We start from the raw sequence: 19427 nt of genomic DNA, 5'->3' as shown, positions 1-19427 counted from the left end.
TGAGAAATAAAACCAAATCTTAAAACACCTTCCCCCCACCCCTCCCTTCTTCCCAGGCTCAACTTCACTCCCGATTTTCACTACCTTCTCTCCCACATCCAGCAGCACAGGGGGACAGGGAATGGGGGTTGTGGTCAGTTCATCCCATGTTGTGTGTGATGCTCCTTCCGCCTCAGGTAGAAGACTCCTCACACTCTGCACCTGCTCCAGCATGGGGTCCCTCCCATGGGAGACAGTCCTCCATGAACTTCTCCAACATGAGTCCCTGCCACAGGGTGCAGTTCTTCACACACTGCTCCAGTCTGGGTCCCTCCATGGGGTGCCGTCCTTCAGGAACAGACTGCTCTAGCCTGGGTCCCTCATGGGGTCCCAAGTCCTGCCAGCAAACCTGCTCCAGCCGGGGCTCCTCTCTCCACGGGGCCACAGGCCCTGCCAGGAGCCTGCTCCAGCACGGGCTGCCCATGGGGTCACAGCCTCCTTTGGGCATCCCCCTGCTCCAGCGTAGGGTCCTCTCCGGGCTGCAGGTGGAGATCTGCTGCCCTGTGGAGCTCCATGGCTGCAGGGGCACAGCCGGCCTCACCATGGGCTTCCCCGGGGGCTGCCAGGGAACCTCTGCTCCGGCACCTGGAGCACCTCCTGCCCCTCCTGCTGCTCTGACCGGGGGGTCTGCAGAGCTGTTGCTCTCACACATTCTCACTCCTCTCTCTGGCTGCAACTGCTGTTGCAGTTTTTTCCCCTTCTAAAACGTTACCCCAGAGCCGCATCGTGGACTAGCTCATCCTAGGCCAGCAGCAGGTCTGTCTTCTAGCAGCTTCTTACAGAAGCCACCCCTGCAGCCCCCACCCTGCTACCAAAATCTTGCCACGGAAACCCAGTACAACCTGGTTTAATTAGTGCTGTTGGAAAAACAGGCTGTATCAATACAGGTGAGACCCCTCTACTGTGGCTGTAATGCTACTTATGATTTAAAGGAGCTGCTTGTGTAGCGCGGGATTGTGCTATGCAGATGTATCTGATGTGGTGAACCTGCAGTTCCTGGTGGCTGGTCCACATAGTCACGTTCATCAGGGCGTTTTGCTTTCAGCTTGAGGTTACAGACCAAGGTCATCAATGTCCTTAGCATTGTTTAAACTTTGCAAATATTGCTGGAGTACTTTGATATGTAAATATTGGTTGCAAGGTCTTCCTGTCTAGATTTAACAGCTATGTCTGCTGTAGTATCAAAGGAAAAAAAGTACATTGTTTTCATGTCAATATTGAGACTTTCATGGATGGAGAGAAAAGGAATTCTTCATAGCTAAGTTTATATGCTGTATAAGGAATGTTTTGGGTTTTTTTTTTTAGAAAGCTTTAAATCCTAATCTCTGGTGTCAAAGCATAAAGGTGAATCATGTGTGCTCTGTGAGACAGTTAGAGCTGATTTTGGTACTCTGCTGAACAGCATTGTTAGTGTTAAGACTAATGAGTATTGTTAATGAATGTTCTCTTAGTGCTTTCTATGAGAGAGATAATGCCATCAATTAGTTGGGGGGAAAAAAAACACGAAGGGCAAAGGAATACTGAGTGTGTGAAAGTCTTTCAATTTGCTTTTGTTGTAACCTTTTTTGTTATTTTTTCTGCTGCAAGGGTCATAATATTTATGGATTTGATCTGGAAGTGCTGCTTCAAAGAATTAATGTGTCCAAAGTCCCTCACTGGTCCAAGATAGGTCGACTGAGGAGGTCCAATATGCCAAAGCTTGGGGTAATAAGATTTCTCAAGTCTTTTAAGCCCCTTTATGTTGTGTGTGATTAAAAAGGAATTAATTTTGCTGAGGTATTGTAAATGTGACACTGATGTATTTTGACTGTTGGTCATGCTGGGTTTCATATGTCCCAGATCAGAAATGGTAAGTGTTTATATGACTTTTATTACAGAAATAAGCTAAACTAATTTTCAAGTTGGGCTAATTTAGTTTATGTATCTCAACCAGATGATGGTAATGACAGATTAATTACAGTAGTCTTTACTGTACCAGTCTTTGTTTGCTATAACTGTAAAATGAGAAAATGTAATTTTGGTTGATTGGTGAATCATCCCATAGAGAGCTGCTAAGTTAAGAATTCTGTAGTTCTTAGTATGTATTTGTTCAGAGGACAATGTGTGAGGCTTGGAGTGCTGAAGTGCTGAACGTGGCAGTGTTTTTTGCCTGTTCCTGTCCAGCCTAGAGGCCACGATGAGTATTTGTGTGTGGTTTGTTCTGTGACTTTTTCGTCCTGCTGTTAGTACAAAGAATGTCCTTGGAGGAAAAACAAAATACACACCCATGTTCTTGCTGGGACTATTCTGATTATTAAAGGTAAAAAAAAAAAAAACATGATAGTTTAAGAATTAAGATCTAACTGAAAGATACCATGGATTCCTTTGAGGCATAATTATAAAGTTGGAGTATTAGAGTATTTAATGACCAACTGACTTGACTGAGTCTTATAAACATCTGTTTTGGCTGGATGTTCTTTGTTAATGTTTGTGTGTTTCATTTTGTTTGAGCTTTTTTCTCTCCTTCTGTGATACGGTTAAGGGTCGAGGAGGGTTTGCTGAAAGGAATGCTGCCTGCGGTCGAATGATCTGTGATGTAGAAATTTCTGCTAAAGAATTAATTCGTTGCAAAAGTTACCATTTGTCTGAACTGGTCCGTCAGATTTTGAAAACAGAGAGGATAACAATTCTACCAGAGGAAATTCGAAATACGTACAGGTATGTTGCTGATATGTGTTCTTAATCCTTCACTAGAAAGTAGAGGAGCTAGTTTCCCGGTATACAATTTTATGCTTGCTTATTTGATTTGTCGTGGAGATGCTGACTTAGCATACTGGTATTTGAAAAATAGAATATGTATTTATATTATTTATATATGATATTTATATAGTATATAATGTAGTTAATACAATATAATATTTAATATAATATATTTATATTCATAATATAACAGTATTTTATAATGCTTCAAGCTGCTGGTGGGTGGTGGCTTATTATGTCAGAAGAAAACTTATTTGTGAGAGCATTGGTTTAGATACGTTAATAGGATATGCAAGCTTGAGTTTTGGGTTGGTTTTTTTTGTGGTTTTTGTTTTTTTTTTTTCCAATTAAATGAGCTTGCTATATAATTAAACACTGGTGTGCTACAGGTACCTCGTCTTCCATACAGCATATAGGTCTAAACTACTGCAGAGTACAAAGTAGGCTGATTTTACTTTACTAGTCCATCCCCCTTCTTTCCCCAGTGAGTCTCCTCACTTAATGTTCATGCTGGAAAACACCTGGACAGATGCCAAGTTCATTCTCCAGATCATGTGTGAGCTGAATGTTCTGCCACTGGCCCTTCAAATAACAAACATCTCTGGCAATGTCATGGTACATTTTTATTACTTCCCCCCTGCTCCATTGTCCCACAAGAACAATTTCATGTTTTCTGTGTTTGATTTGCTAGTTTTAATTTGTGAACACTAATTGAGAGTATACGATGCTGTAAATTTTTTGCTGTGATAAGTGTGAGAGTTTGACAATCTAGTCAAGTAATAATGTGCAACTTTCATGAAAATACTGCATTTGAGTTTTGTGCATGGTGATGATACAGAATAATAGTAATGCTAGGTGAACTTCTAAATAGTTAAAGGATGTTGCGTAGTATATTTTTGTATGTCAGTGTTTTCTATGCTCTACTTTGAATTCTTCTTTTGCTCCTCTCTGTAGTCGAGGACAATGATGGGTGGGCGATCTGAACGTAATGAGTTCTTGCTACTTCACGCATTTCATGAAAAAGACTACATAGTGCCGGACAAACAAGTTTTTAAAAAGCCTCCACAGAAGCTGGTGGGTTCAGTTTTTCTCTTTCCAAGAATTTTTATTAAAAAGAAAAAAAAATTCTTCTCTCTTCTGCGTATTACTGTTCTGTGAGAGCACAGAAAACCCAAACATAGCCAGTTTTAGATATAATTCAATGTTACAGTTTATGCTTAATTCAAATTTTTTTTATTGAGTTGATAGTGGAGACATGTATGGTTTAAAGGGACAGTGTAACACCTTTTCCATTGTATCACAGATCTGTGGAAACTAAATTGCTCTTTCAGTTTAAAATTGAAATAAGCTAAGTACTTGGCTGTGTGGGGAAATAGTGAAGATGAAGAGAGTCTGTGTTGCTTAATAGATGCACATTTGCCGTACGGTTATTTTCCTCATGAACAGTATTTCAAGTATAATTTGTAAGGTGGGTGATTTGAGAATGTGGGTAAAATATCCAAGGGTATTAAATAAAAAATTCCCCTGGGTAATAACAGTTTAAATATATTTTTAGAGACATCTATATGTTTGTTAGTAAACAAGTTAAGATTTGAGAATGTATTTGTATTTCAATATATATTGCTTTTCAGTTTTACTTTTAAATAAGTTCAACAGCAAATTCCAAAGCAGTAAGTTCTGCTGATTGTATTGTTGCATCAAAACAGTGCCGAAATTTTAAATGATTCAGAATAGCATTGGACAACTGGGAGAAAAATTCTTACTACAACAAAACAAATAACAAAATACTCTTTAGGTCAGTAATTGTATTTTTGTTTCATTAAAGCCCAGCCATTATATTTCCAAAAGCTACATTTTAATTGGGCAGTAATAATTCTGGGCCATGAGTTGATTTTTTTCATAATTTCTTAAGGTCTTTTTGATCTCTTGTTGGCAGTTTGTTCCTATAGGAGTTGGTTTGAATGCTGTTTTGACATGTAGAGAGCTTTAATAAGGATCACGATGAAAACACCATGTTTTGCATGTAATTTAAAAGGAACTCTATGCACTGGCTCCCAATTTCATATTTGATTTGCCAAAAATAACTCCTTCAGCAGTATAGAAATCTTGGAGACTAGATAATGACTTTTTTAAATGCCAAATGTAGGTGGATGAAGATGAAGATTTTGAAGATCAGAATAAATCAAAGATAGGGAAAAAGAAAGCAGCATATGCTGGGGGCTTAGTCTTGGATCCCAAAGTCGGTAAGATGTGGCAATTTTCTCTCTTCCATGAAGTTAGAGACAGGTACGTTATATTAATCCCGATAGATCGCAATGAGCACCGCCTGTGTCTTGGGGGAGTTTGTTGTTGCATGCAAGAAATTACTTATTATTGGGACGGGTTTTTTTCTTAGCTTTTTGTGAGACGATTATGGTCTTGCAAGGAGTTAGGACTATATCTGTGTATAGTTTTTTTTAATGGACACGTAAGTTTTCTTTCAGTTTCTCCTCTATGTGGGGAAAACTGTACAAGTGTCCTATAGTAACACAGAAGCTATCTGTTCAACTCTGGTGAGTTAATGGGGTTGGATCGTTCCACTTCTGACAGCTTTCTATAATGGGTAGTGGTGCATCTCAACAACTACTTTAAGGGAAGTATGGTACAATGTATTACTGTCACTTAAATATTAATTGTGGAGTTGGATGGCGTCCTTAGGGAGACTGAGTAATTATGACTTTTGTTTTAAACTCTGTTTTAGGTTTTTATGACAAGTTTATTTTGCTTCTCGACTTCAACAGCTTGTACCCATCGATTATCCAGGAGTTTAACATCTGCTTTACTACAGTGCAGAGGCTGTCATCAGAAGCACAAAAAAGGGCAGAGGTTTGTGTGCTTTAACTTGTGACTTAATGTACACTGTCTTAACTTCGGTGTGTTTTCTGTGAATCAGCTTGTTAAGAAACTGTTCTTTTCACCAAACTTTAATGTTTGGGGTTTTTTTTCCCTCTCTTACACTTAAAAAAAGTGATTCTTGTTTAAAGATGCATCATATTAAGTTTTGGGTTGGGACTTTCTGAATGTTATATGTCTGTCATCTTCCTTTCAGTAATAATTCTTACAGAATCTTGGTGAGTTCTCACCCATCTAAATAAAATCTTGGTATCCTCATGAAACAAGACTTTCAATGAGGGTCTGTTGTCGCTTTTCAGCCCTAGGTGGTCCTAGCAATTTCTGAGCCCCTTAACCAATTTCATCCTAACTTAGTAGAGGCTTCTTAAAGTTAAGTTGCCACAGAATTCATGCAAATATACCTGAATGAGGGAGACACAAGTCTCATGCTGCTGCTGCCTGGGGGAAAGAATGCAATATGAGCTCAACCCTTATTAGACATCAGGAAAACTATCTGTGTGTCTTGGGGGTGAGTGTCAGGGCGTGATACTGTGACTGTCAGCTGTGGAGCCAGCTTCATGGAAATTCATGCTGTTTAATACAACATTAAACTGTATTAAGCACAACTGAAAAACCTCCTGAAGGTGTAGTTCCACATACTGTTTTCTCAGCAGCTGTGTTGGCCATGGCTTATCTGTGGCTGCTTATTCTCATTTCCTCAGCTGTGCTGGTACAGTTCTTGGTGGAGCTGTGCTGTAAACTGAAGCAGTGAGCTGGTCAGGTCTGAGGCTTTTATTTTTAACTGGTGTCAGCTCACAGGTTGGAATTAGTGTGTTGTGAATAAGTAGTTATGGGACGTAGTTAGTTCCATAACAACCGAAATACCAGGACTATAGCAGAAATGAGGAAAAAAGTATATGGAACTCTGTCAGTAAGTTCCTCCAAACCCTCTGTGGATTTACCCTGCTTTCTTAAATGTGCTTCAAACTGAAGCAGCTCATTCTGTTTTCTATCATGGTATGATATTTAATCAGGTTTTGGTGTCATTTCTTGTTATGGTTCTTCCCAGACTGCTTTACTAAACTTGCCAACTTCATAGTGTCTCTAATCGCCCTTTCTTTGTCTCTTTCATTGTGCTTGAAATTTCTTTCCATTTTTGCTGCGCAACCATTTCTTCGGTTACGCTAACAAGAAGAATGTGTGCTTTCTGTTAGGTTGCTGTTTTGCTATAATCAAGAGTTGCTTGGGGTGGAGTTTTCATTCTGTTGCGGTTGTTGATTTTTCCTTTGTCAGTTATCTTATTCAAGTATCAGTTCCACAGACCATGTGCTCCATTTTACAGTTCTGAACATCAGAAATACTTATGCAATAATTAAAAAAAAGTTATTTTTCAGCACAGAAATAATTGCTTGTGTGTGTGCTTTTCTTTATATTTTTATTTCTACCTATATATACCTAAGAGAGAGTAGGTGTATTTCATTTACCTGGATATATATATATCCACAGGTACATATTTTATATATATTTCAAAATACACACGCATACATTAAAAAAAATCTTCCTGCTACTGGTCTGTGTCTCTCTTGGGTTTCTCCCAGGCAGAGATAGGCTTAGTCCCTGTTCCCCAGTGGAGACTAAGTAATATAGTTAAATACCACAAAAAAGCTTCTCATGCTGCTTGTTCTAAACTGTGCCTTGGGTACTGTGCAGGAGTAAATACAAGCTGTGTGGTTTTGTGGGTTTTTTTCCCAAGGTTTTCACTTAACACATTAAAATCTAAGCAAAGAAATGATAAGCAGTGGTGATCATTTGACAGGTTGAAGAAGAGGAAGAAATTCCAGAGCTTCCGGACCCATCTCTGGAAATGGGAGTTTTGCCTAAAGAAATCAGGAAACTGGTGGAGAGAAGGCGCCAAGTTAAGCAGTTAATGAAACAGCCAGATTTAAATCCTGACCTTTATTTACAGGTGTGTTTTACAGAGCTCCTTTGATTTTCCTCCCACTCCCCTTAAGTGCCCTGATCAGCCTTGCAGAATAGGGATGATTAGTAGTAAGCAGTGATTGTAATGTTCTTTACTTGTAGCCTGTCGTTGCTGCAGACTATATAAAAAGCTGTGAGTGTAATTGTGAACATTAAGTTATGTTCTCTGTTGGCTATGGTTATATCATTTTTGCTGGTTATGTTTCTTTTCAGTATGATATCAGACAGAAAGCTTTGAAGCTCACTGCTAACAGTATGTATGGCTGCCTGGGATTTTCCTACAGCAGATTCTATGCCAAGCCCTTGGCTGCTTTGGTGACTCATAAAGGGAGAGAGGTAAGTCATTAAACAGGTTATACACACATGTAAAAAGGGTGAATTTAAGTCACCTACTTTTTCATTGAATAGGAAAATGGTCTTGTTTTCAAACCTGCTTTTGTTTTCAGAACTGTAGTTTTTATTGTTCTTGTACTGCAGACATTGGAAAAAAATGAAACTGGAGTCCAGAAAAGAATCAAATGTCTCAAAAATTTTGAACTGAACTGCATAGTTTCAGTGGGCCAGATTATGGTGACAAAAAAAATCAAGGCTGCTTTCACATTTTCCATGAATTTGCAGTTCTGCTTGATGGATTAGTCTTTGATTCAGTGGTATGCTTCAGCTTTGGATGAGCTTGTCTTTGGCCAGTCTGTCCTGTGCCCTGGTCCTGAGTTCCTGAAACCCTAAAGTTTGTGACAGGGCTAATTAATCACATAGTGACAGTGGATTATGTATCAGGGCCTTATTTTCAGAAACTGTTCCTTAAAGTGGAGCTTTGCATTACCCTCAGGAGGCCAGATTTTGAGAGTTGCTTTTAACTTTATAGGCAAAACTACTTTTGCTGTTGGATAGAATGGCAGCTGAATGCAGACCACATCAGTTTGGTCCCAGTGGGAAAAATAATCGTAAAAGATCCAAAATGTACCACTGATATACAGCGTCTTAGAACACATTTTTTCATGACACTTCATCTTAGTTCTTTATTGAAGAGAATACCAAGCAGGAATCTGCAAAGGTGTGAGGAACAGACATGACAGGACGGCTGGTCAACATTTAGTTGAGCAAGGAGATGGATGAGTTCTTGTCTGTTTAGAGGCACATACTTCCTGTGACGTCAGGGCACAGCTCTCCTTGCTGTGGACCACCCAATGCACTGAAAGTCCATTTACAACCCCCAACTGATGTGCATAGGGGCATTTTGTTTCCAATACCACATATTTGTTTTTAAAAGTATTCCCTTCTAAACAGTTCTGTAGAGATAACCCCACGTTTGCTGTCCTCCCAATTGATATAACCAGTATGTTTAACCTTACGCACGTGTTTAACTAGGAAAACATTTCCAGGTTTGACAACTGTAAGTGTGCTATTCATCTGTGTGAATTAAAAAGTTGATGTTTCCTTTAAGGAAGTGGTATCTTTTTTTGTTTTAAGATTCTGATGTATTTCTCTACAAGGTTGACATGAAAAGCAGCTGAGTATCATAGCTTTATGTTTTCTAGCAGTATTTTACAAATAATGAGCTTAACTTTTGGGGGTTTTTTATGATCTCCATTAGTCATATGGAGCACCTGTCACAAACTGGATATTGTATGGGTACTTGAGCTTTTGGGCTCTGTTAAGGGGGGGAAAATACTTTTTGTTTGCACATAGAGTTTATTCCAATTGTCTGTGACTTACCTGTTATGAGGTAATGGTGCATGAAATTCTGGTGTTCCTGCATTATGTTCCAAAGTGATGGTGGAATGGGAAAAACCTAAACAGGTGGTACAGGATGTGTTAGGGAGCATTTTGAGACACTTTGTCTTACATAGTTGATTTTTGATTGGAAAGGATTTCTTACCTCTTAAATTCTGGTGGTGCTAGACCTGGGCTTGCATCTGCCAAGCCTTTGCACACATTTGAATCTCCAGTTTTGTAGTTGCTCTGAGTTTGGGGAAAAAGTTAATACCTATGGCACAGTGTTGCCTGAAAGTGTGTTGTACCCACTGCAGGTCTAAAAGTTCCTCTATGAAATGGGGCTGCTGGAAGCACAGCAGAGAGGTGCCAAGGAAAGTCTGTGGGAGCTGGGCTGCATCTGGCAGCACCAGTGCTGAACTCAGTGGGGCATTAACTGTCTTGGTAGGTCTCTTCCGTGCAGTACAGCACCTCCTGTAGAGCTAAAACTATCTCCCCCCGCCCCCATTCCCTGGGGTAGATTAGTATTCATTACTCTGGATACTGTGGAGAAGACAAACTTTTGAAAATTTGAGAGTTTTTCAGGATGATCTGTAATTTTGTGCTTCTGTGTAAAGTATGATAGAGTCTGATGAAATACACTGTATATGCTGTGTTTTGAAAACTTGCATTTTTAGGTAGGTAGTCAATAAACACATAAAGCTCTATTAGTTCCTTATTTCTTGAATAGTAGTTTTTGCCAGAAAAGATGACACAAGAGGACACCTTAGTTTTCTGGATTTTTTTAAGTTGAAATATTTAGTCTGGAAAAATACTACTTTAAAATTTTACATTAGTCTTTCTGTTCATAGGTTTCCTCTTACCACTAAATGCTAATATAAAAGAGGTGGATGTTAAATATCGGGAGATTTGGGTTCTCTATATGAAAATGTTAATTAAAAGATAACTATTACTGAAAAATATTACTGGTCTAAATTTAAATGACGTTTTCTGATGACCAGTAATTGATACCTTTTTTTTTGTTTGTTTTTTTACTGTTGTGGAGGGGACATGAGTAAACGCAGGTAGGCTTGTAGATGTCTAAGCAGGAGAAATACTGTGTGGGATGAAACCCTAGTATTTGCGCTAACACAATTACAGCTCAATCGTAAGTCTTAGAATAATTGGAAGTGGGAAATATATATTTCAAGTTGAAGAATTTCTTGAAGCTCATTATAGCATTAAGTTTTAACATAGCTGAGAGAAAATCAGTTTTCATGACTTCTGTAAATTGCTGCTTTCTAATTGTGTGACTGAAGACCTTTTCACTGAAGCTGTAGGAAGACTGAGTACTGCAAGCGTCTGACGCCGAGTGCTATGTACTACCTCTCGTGGGCTGTAACTTCTCTTCGTGGTTTGGCGATGCCAATGCACTAAAAGTAGTGGAGCTGCCATGGCGTTCCTTATGGTGACTAAAAATTCTTGTAATTAAATGGCAATCTGTAAAAAGCTTGTTTATAGCTGTGCTAGTGTTTGACATGTTCGCTTCACTTTGGCAGAAGTATTTAATATGATGTGGAAAGGCCATTTATAAAGCCAGATCATAGTGCTAGGACAGAGTGCAATCTGTAAGAGCTCCGTTCTCTTCAGTCAGCTCTCGCGAGATAGGCGCCAGTACTTCGCCTTTTTTGACCTTAAGATGTGCAGTAGAAACGTAGCAAAGCCTTACAACTCCGCTGTATGGAGGCTGGGTCCAGCAGAGATTAGCGTGTGGCGTTCCAGGGAACGAGGCGTAATTTATGTGGCTGGTGTAGTCGTGGTAGTGAGTGTTCAGTAGATGGCGATAGAGACCTTGAGATCATTAATCAATTAAGACTTTCATTTTGGTCACAGTGTTTTAGACGTTGACTATAATTAGTTGACTGTATGTAGTATAGACTCGTTTTTCAAACGGGTCTTCCTTGTTTATTTTTTCAGTTGGGGGTAATCGCTAGCAGGGAAGATGGGGAATAGCAGTGTGATTTTGTCAGAATTTAGTGTATTGTATATCACAGGCAGACTGATTAAAAGTTTTGGTGTATTTTGGAAGAAAAAAAGGGCAAAAATTTGGGGTGGGAGAGAGTTAAAACTATAGCTCAGATCTTCCTGACCTTTTTGGAAAATGTAATGTTTTCCTGTTTTTAACATTAGAAATGCATCATTTCTTGTTCTTATAACAAATTAAAAAAAAAATTCTTTCTGCATTTGCAATACAAATGTTACATTATTGACCTGGAATGTGTTAAAAGGATTCCTGGACACTCCCCACACCCCCTGTGTTACTAAGCATTTGCTTGCATTGCTCTTGTTGTAACTACAGCAGTTGCTTGCATGGAAAAGTAATAGGAAAATATTTAATGTATTTTTAGCTGTCCTTTAATGTAATTTAACAACTGGAAACAAGATGAGTTGGTGTTGTACAACCAGCCAGCTCTGCACTAGCAGGCACTGTAAGGTCATGCCTTTCTAGCTTCTTTAAAGGACAAGTCTTTTGATGAAGTGTCAGTTGTCTGATTTCTCAAATGCAGGATTCCCTCTGCTGTCTTGTAGGAAAATCCTGCAGCAAAGTTGTTGAGAGAATTTTATCTGTAGGCAGCTTGGTTGGTAATGGCTGTCACTCAAAGCTGAGGCCTTTTCCAGGCACTTGCTTTTTTCCATGTTGTTTTTTATTGTTGCATATTTTTGCCCAAGCAGGTAGAAAACTTGCCTTTGAAAGGAAGAAGAACATATTTGCTGTTTGCAGCAGTATTAACAGGTAGATCTAGTGTTACAGTATGCAAAATAAAAGAGGCAATTGGGTTAATTCCAACTTTCTCATTCAGATCCTTTAGATACATTCTCCATTAATGATTAGTTTAAGGCCTTGGCAGTCAAAAGGAGAGAATAAAAGCATGTTATTTATGCAGTCTGGGAAAAGAATGGATGAGGGAGGAGAAAGATGAAGTGGAGAAAGATGAGCTCATTTTAAAAAAATTAAGCAAGGGTAGGTAAGTGGGTTAATGGCCATCTATTGTAATTGTCTTCTGTAAGAAATCCAGGCATCTCTTTTGTCGCAATTTTTTTTTAAGTCTTGTTCATCGAGGGAAATTGATCATCAGCTACTTTCTCGTAATTGCACCTAAAGCATTGGTTATACAGTCTGCAAGAGTTGTCATGCAGATGGGGCTACTGTCAGGCTCCTGGTTTCTTCCATGTTGTAGTATAGAAGAAAGGGGATTGTGAAAGGAGGGAAAGGAGCTTCCTAAAGTCTCGTATAAGCATGCTGTCTATATTTAAACAAGGAATACAATTATCACCATAACATTTTTCGAAGACATGGAGCTTGATGGCAAAGGGTTAGGCAAAGAGTTTCTTAATTACTTTTTAATATAAAAATGGCAAACTGAAATGTGAGAAATAGTGCTAAATTGTTGCAGTATCCCTAAATGGAAACTGTTGGGGTCAAACCAGTTGTCATTGTTGGTAAATTTATCATTATGTATGCAGTTGTGAGCCAGTGAAAAAGCTATGTATGTTATTCTGCATCCTAATATCCAAAATTAGTTAGAATAGACTTCTCAATGGAGGCTGCTTACAATCTGAAAATGTGAACTGAGTACCAAGTAGTAGAAAAATTACGGAACATTTTAACATTAGTTGAAATGAAATATTATTATTGTTAGTCGAGTGTGTGAGATGACATCTGGTCTGATAAAGACTTTTGCATCTCCAAGGAGAGGAAATGAAACATTTAAATTAAGAAGAATGGCCAGAATATTTTGGGTGAGGAGGAAATTAGTCTGGAGGGGAAAAAAAATTATTTTGGGTGGTGTGGGTTTTTTCCACTGGACAAAAAGGTTTTATTTAATGGATATTCACTGAGAAATGTTTAGTAAGATGTATCAGATTGGGATTGATTGTACAGCAAGTTAGACAAATAGAGAGACTTTATTTTTTGTGACTGCTTATTTTAAGACTGTGCCATCATGAGAGGTGTGGTGTCTCTTACTTCCTGACTACTGACTTCTTTGGATGGGTTATAGCAATTGCATGGCCCCATGGTGAGCTGGATCAGCTGGTGGATCAGATCTGAGTTGAAAACTAACTCAAGAGGAAAACCAAATTGATTTTTGTTGGATCAATGACTTAATGACTCACTGCATGCTCTTAGAGCTAGCCCAGAGGAGTTTGGAAAATGGGCCAAGGTCATGAGATATAAGGGGTCAGGCATGACCAGCCTGTTTTCAGCTCACACCTGACTGAAACTGTAGGATTAGTGTTAATAGGATGAACATGTTGGGGTTTTGTTTGTTGTTTTCCTTCTGTACTTTTTTTTTCTTATGGGTTCCTATCTTGTGTTTTTGTTCCTATCTTGCTAAAATCACAGATTTTGCTTGATTCATATCTTAACCTGGCTGATTAACGAACAACAAGATACTCCTCACCCAAAATTGTGGTAAAACTGAAAACCAGAGTACTGGAAGACCTTAAAGAGCAAGGTCTCTGGCACATTCTCTGTACCTGAAATGTAACAGTACGACCCCTTGTAGAAACTGTATGTGTTAGGTAGAGGGCTGATACCTCTGGATCAGGAGAGGTAGAAATGTATGTCTACATGCGGTTGCAGCAGAAGAGACTCTCAGGTGTGCGGTAAAATATTGCGGAATCCACCTGAATCCTGCAACCCCCAAAGTTTGCCATGCTTCAGCTTTAGAATAACTGAAGAAATCCTTTAATCCTACCTGGAATACTGTAGGGATTTTGAGATTCAAAAGACAGCGATCCTTTCATGGTTCTCTTCTTCAGATAGATGATATAGAGATGCCTCATAAAAGGGAGATACAGGAGCTTCACCATGAAGGTGAGAGCTTTTGCAATATCACACGGCCATTTGTAAACTGTTTAGGTTCTGCTTTCAAACAAATTCCTTTTTCAATACCCACTCTTCAGGTTGGAATACACAAATGCTAACTGCTGTCTTAATGTTTTTTACCAGTCTGTATATTTGTTAGCACTAGAAGTCTTTGAAGTATGTGTTTTCTCAGTACATTAGTTGCTTGCCAAAAAATATTTCAGTTTTTGAGACTTAACGGAAGTTGTTCTTCAGGGTCTTATTGCCTCACTTATTTGTCTCATGCATTTGTCTTAAATTGGATGTTGGCTTGTTCTAGAAACCATGGGTTTGGATACCTAGATGGTAATAAAGTTTTCAAAATACAAGAGACTTCAAAGTAAGGGGCGGGAATAATTTTCCTTTTCAAGCAGTGTTCCAAAGAGTATAGAATAATGATCTAACTGAAGTATCTGTCTCCCACGAGACTTAAATAAATATTCATACTGTCCTTCAAAGATATGACATCTTGATCTCATAATCAGAAGGTTTCATGTAGTTCCTGGGAACGTTGCCCACTGTGCAAAAGCTCACTTGTACAACAGACTATATTAGAAGCTTTTTGCTCTATCCACAATTACATGATCTATTCTTTATTCTCCTGCGTGAATACTCATTTGAGCCTACTAGATCTGCTGTTTTCAGGTAGTGATTTAAGGGTAGTGATGATACTCCTCTGACATATAGGGAGAGGCTGAGATCTGAGTTCCTTCAGTCTGGATAAAAAATTTAAGGATGGACTTAATTGTGGTCTTCAACAACCTATAGCCTGGAGGCTATCAAGAAGTCAGACTCTTCGCAGAGATGCCCAGCCTTGCACCAGGCAGCTCTAGCCCTGTCTTTGGGAGGAGGTTGGGTTAGATGATATCCAGAGATCACTTCGAACAAAAATTGTTTTATGACCATTAGTTCAGAAGTTCCTTTAACTCACACTCAGATTTATCGCCAAGGTTGGCTAGATCCAACAGGATGCAAGAGTAGCAACCTGTCATTTGAAGTGAAGAAAACTAGAAGGATGAAGACATTTCAGCAGTGACACTTGTCTTACCAGGCTGTTTTGGTTTCAAAGGTTAAAAAAAATAAAAATCTTTGCTCCAAGTACTTCGAATGCAGGTTTTGCTGTGTAGATCAGGTTGTGTGGTCTCTTGCATGTATGTCCTTTCACTGGGCCTGTGCCAAGATTCATTGGCTTAATTTAGAAGATATGCATGAAGGGCTTATGCTATTTTCAGCATTGAAATATACTTATGAGACACATGAAACAGTTTGTTCAAGACCTTTATTTATCTGGGGAAAGTGGACTGCTGCAGGTACAATACCTTGTAAGGATGCAGGAGATCTTGGTGGGCAACGTCAAGAATTTTTTTTTGGACAAAGCATTCTTGAAAAGTAGACGTAGCTTAATGAGCTGGGGCATACCTGATGCAGATCTCTTAATGTAAACAAGCAATGTTAGAAGCAAGGAAAGCTGTAAGTCTGGCATATAGCTTAACCTAATTTGTTCAGACTTCCTTAGTACTAGAAAGAGGGCAGTGTCAAAGCTGGATGAAATAAATTCCCCCCAAATTTTAGAGTGTGGTAGGTGATTGAAAGGCATGTAAAAGTTTAACTTATGCTTGCTCTGTCTGTTAGCTTTCCTTCCAGTGGTTATACGTAATATAATGCAGGAGATGTTGCTGGTGGTAGCGTTGTCTTTAGCTTCAGGCTATGCCCTTTATCACACTTACAGGGTAAGGTTTCAGGGAGTAGGATTAAATTATATATGTTGATACCCTCTCTGCAATTCGATACTTGGTGCCTTTGCTGATTTGAGCCACTAGAAAGAGTTGCTCCATAAAATCCTATTTCAACACTTGGATTAGTAAAAAAAAAAAAAAAAATTTAAAAAAAATCCAGTTCCCTTTACCTTTCATGTTGAGTCTTTTATGTTTTCATATGTTCTAACTGACAGACTGTAAAAAGAGCAAGAATTAGGTTTTTAGGCTGTTGGGGGTGGGAAGTGATTCCCACTTGTGTCACTGAAATGCAGTGCTCATCAAAAATGGCGAATGCCGAAATATCATTTGAACCTTACTGTGGAGATTAGTCCCTGGCAGTCATTTCTATGGAAGCTTGTGCTAGTCTTGGTGATTGCATGAGACTGGAGAAACTTAAAATTTGTTTAATGATGGTTGGTAAGCCCTGACCTTAAGGGGGGCGGGGGGGAAAAGGTTCTTTTGACATGTAGCCTTTATGAATGATGATTCCTGGTTCCTTTTGAGATAGGAGCAGACAGCCATAGCCAACCAGTTGGTTGACTGATTTGTCTCAGATTGATGATGCCTTGTTAAGTTAGTATTTTTTTTCTAATTACTTGCCTTGTTTATGAAACAGACCAGAAGTTGGTGAGTTTAAACTATTGGAAGCTGTCAAAAACAGGACTGTCATAATCTGCTTTGCTGAAAGTTCAGGGTCATGTTTCCTGAAATGCCTGGGTAAGAAGGGTTTCTGTGATAGAGCTATAGATGACCTCAGGGTACAAACACTTTTTTTTTCTTTTTTTTTTTTAATCCAAGGAAAGTGAATCTGCAGAACAGTTGCCAAGGAGAAGGATAACTATGGTATACATGGGCAGTTTTGCCCTTCAGTTTGGTACTCTGAATTTTTCTTTCTGTGGCTTCAGTCTATTAGGCAATACCAGAGTTGGCACACTAATAATTTATTTTCTATTTTCTTTGATTAACTCCAGTGTTAACTTCAATCTCCTTCCTTGATACTTTTAATTTTACTGGCATAGCAAACTGTCACAGCCTTTGTTGCACTGTAATTTGGAACTGGCATGTGGAAGACTGCCACAAAACCACAGGGACGTCTCAGCCCTGTGCTCAAGTGTACTGCAACCTTCCTGTTGGTTTTGCTCTGGCTGGAATTTTACTTGTTGAATCTAGAACTTCCTTGGCTGTACCCTTTGATTTTTTGAACAACCCAGCTGTAAGTGAATGACAGCTGATGTTTTGGTTTTCATGTGACCTCCTTAATTTCTCCTCTTTCTCCTCCCCGTTTCCCTCCGAACTTAGCATCATCAGCATCTTTGAACTTAGGCAAATACCGTTTTTGTATTTGCTTGTTTCTTTGATTCGTAGTAGCTCCTCTGCCTCGATGTTTTAAGGTGTATGATATACCACCTGGGGTGGTTGGTTTTCTTTTTTTTTCCCCCAATGCATAACTTCATATTTTTCAACTTGCAGTTAAAATTTGTCATCCTGGAGCTAAAGAAAAATCAATGAGAAGCCTGTACTTATACTGAGAACCCCTGCAGAAAGCTTTGATTAGAGAAAAGCTTTAGATCTGACTCTTACACAGAATTGTCCATCAGGTGGCCAGTCATTTTGGCATGTACTACTGTATACCACAGATGCTAGAGATGGAAAAAGGTCTATTACATCATGTAGTTCATCTTCCAAAGTATGTATACAGTTACTTCAGCAGATACACAACTCATCATGTTTATTCTTTTTGTTGAAGACTGTTGTCCTTCAAGAAGCCACTTCTAATTTTAATTTTGGCATGGTTTTTGATCTTGTTGCTTTTTATGATCACTAATTTTTAATAGATTTAAGGATGGAAGATGAGCCTACCTTCAGTAGGAATGCGTTAATTGACAGGTGTCCTGAAGTTCCACATTCCTGGCAGTCGTCCAGGATGACAGAGCAGTAATGATTTAGAAACTGCCATTCCTTACTGCTGAAAGGATTGGAGGAAATCTGTGAAGTTATTAACTACTACTCGCTTCTAACAGATTGTGAGAAGATCATTATGGCATCTAATTAGTTGAGATTACCTCCTTTATGCAGAATGTTCGGGATTTTTTTTAAATTCCTTTGCATGCTGTCATACGGCTCGCACTGATTTTTTTTTTTTTTTCTTCTCTTCCTTTTAATGTTCTGGATGGTTACTCTGAGGCTTTGAGTAAGGGATCATGTTCCTATCTCTGTATGGTGTAATTAGTACAGCTATTTAAATATTATCTGGAACCCATTTACCCTAGCTGTCAGTTGCTGCTTAGTTCAGTGGAAGTGCTTTTATGTAAATCACAGAACAATACTTCTGACTTGTAACAAGATTGGGCTGAATTTAAGGTACTGAAACACTTCAACCTGGAATAAAATGTCTTGCTGAATCAAGGGTAGAAGGTTATAAAAGCTGCCACTTTTTAAAAGTGTATTATGCTGACATATGTATATGTAGAAATTGAATTAGCTGTGATAACTCCTACAGTGGGAAGCTTCCCACTCATTTTAAAAAATTTAGGGAAAAGCTGGCACACATGAAATTTTCCTCCCAATTTGCACGCTGTTTAGTAAGTTGGACCAATGTTCCTTGGTATCTTTTTGCAGTACGCTGCAATTTCAGCGTTTCTCTAAGAACATTTGGAATTGATGCTTGATGGGGAGGGGGGCAGATGCTTTCCTTTTACTCCTTTCCAAGTAATTTCCTAATGGAAGTGGTTTCTTCTATGGCTAGGGGATATTTGCACTTCATATGGATCTAATGGCATTCTTGATGATTTTGATTGCTCTTAAGCTTCTGTGAAAGTTTCTGTCCTAGTCGTGGCTTACTTCATAACTACATAACAAATAGGAATTTTTTTCTTCCATTCAAATAAAAACAGCCCTTCCTTCCCCCTCCCCCCCTTCTTTAATATACAGACCTTTTGCCATCTGATACTTCAGTGGCAAATCTTGAACTTCGATTTGATTATTCAAATATTTCAATGAAATAATTATGAAAGTATCTCATCTTTCATATATGAGCAAGTCATCTAGTTTTCTTTTTTTTTCCCCCAGAAAGATGGGCTTCTGACATGCTGACCAAGGCAAGATTAATAAATTGTGGCTTTTGTTTGTGTCTCTGTTTTCAGCTTGGAGTGTAAGCTTGTGTCACTTTGCTCTGTCATAAATACTGTGTTAAATTACAGCAATTTTTTTTAAGAAACTGTTTGATTTTTTGCCAGGGATTCCTGAGGCATCTAGTAATAGTTTCAGGGATCCTATTCCTTCTCTGAAAATCAGTGCCAATTTTGGACTGTGCAGCTGTCCCAGTTTCCTTTTCATTAATTCTCACTGTAGGAATAAATGTTTGTTGTCTGATGTTTATTATATTAGCTTATTTAAAGTCAGCTATTTCCTTCCCCACATGGGTCGTGCTTCACACACCA

General features: G+C 38.8%; 1 protein-coding gene across 1 annotated transcript in view; it reads left to right on the top strand.

Annotated features, from left to right (window-relative positions):
* The window catches only part of POLA1 (polymerase (DNA directed), alpha 1, catalytic subunit), a gene marked incomplete at its 3' end in the record, with an annotated part of 44324 nt that extends 28364 nt beyond the window's left edge, over positions 1-15960 (top strand). Inside the window, exons 18-27 of the mRNA XM_010282132.1 lie at positions 1627-1743; positions 2561-2736; positions 3264-3393; positions 3733-3852; positions 4925-5021; positions 5519-5643; positions 7466-7615; positions 7843-7965; positions 14146-14200; positions 15863-15960. Coding sequence (XP_010280434.1) covers positions 1627-1743; positions 2561-2736; positions 3264-3393; positions 3733-3852; positions 4925-5021; positions 5519-5643; positions 7466-7615; positions 7843-7965; positions 14146-14200; positions 15863-15960 — 1191 coding nt within the window. The remainder of the gene's footprint in view (positions 1-1626; positions 1744-2560; positions 2737-3263; positions 3394-3732; positions 3853-4924; positions 5022-5518; positions 5644-7465; positions 7616-7842; positions 7966-14145; positions 14201-15862) is intronic.
* Positions 15961-19427: the final 3467 nt, after the last annotated feature.

This window comes from Phaethon lepturus, unplaced genomic scaffold, assembly GCF_000687285.1.
Source record: "Phaethon lepturus isolate BGI_N335 unplaced genomic scaffold, ASM68728v1 scaffold580, whole genome shotgun sequence".
Lineage (NCBI taxonomy): Eukaryota > Metazoa > Chordata > Aves > Phaethontiformes > Phaethontidae > Phaethon > Phaethon lepturus.
Note: the sequence above shows the minus strand (reverse complement) of the source record. Positions and strands in the feature narration are given on the sequence as shown.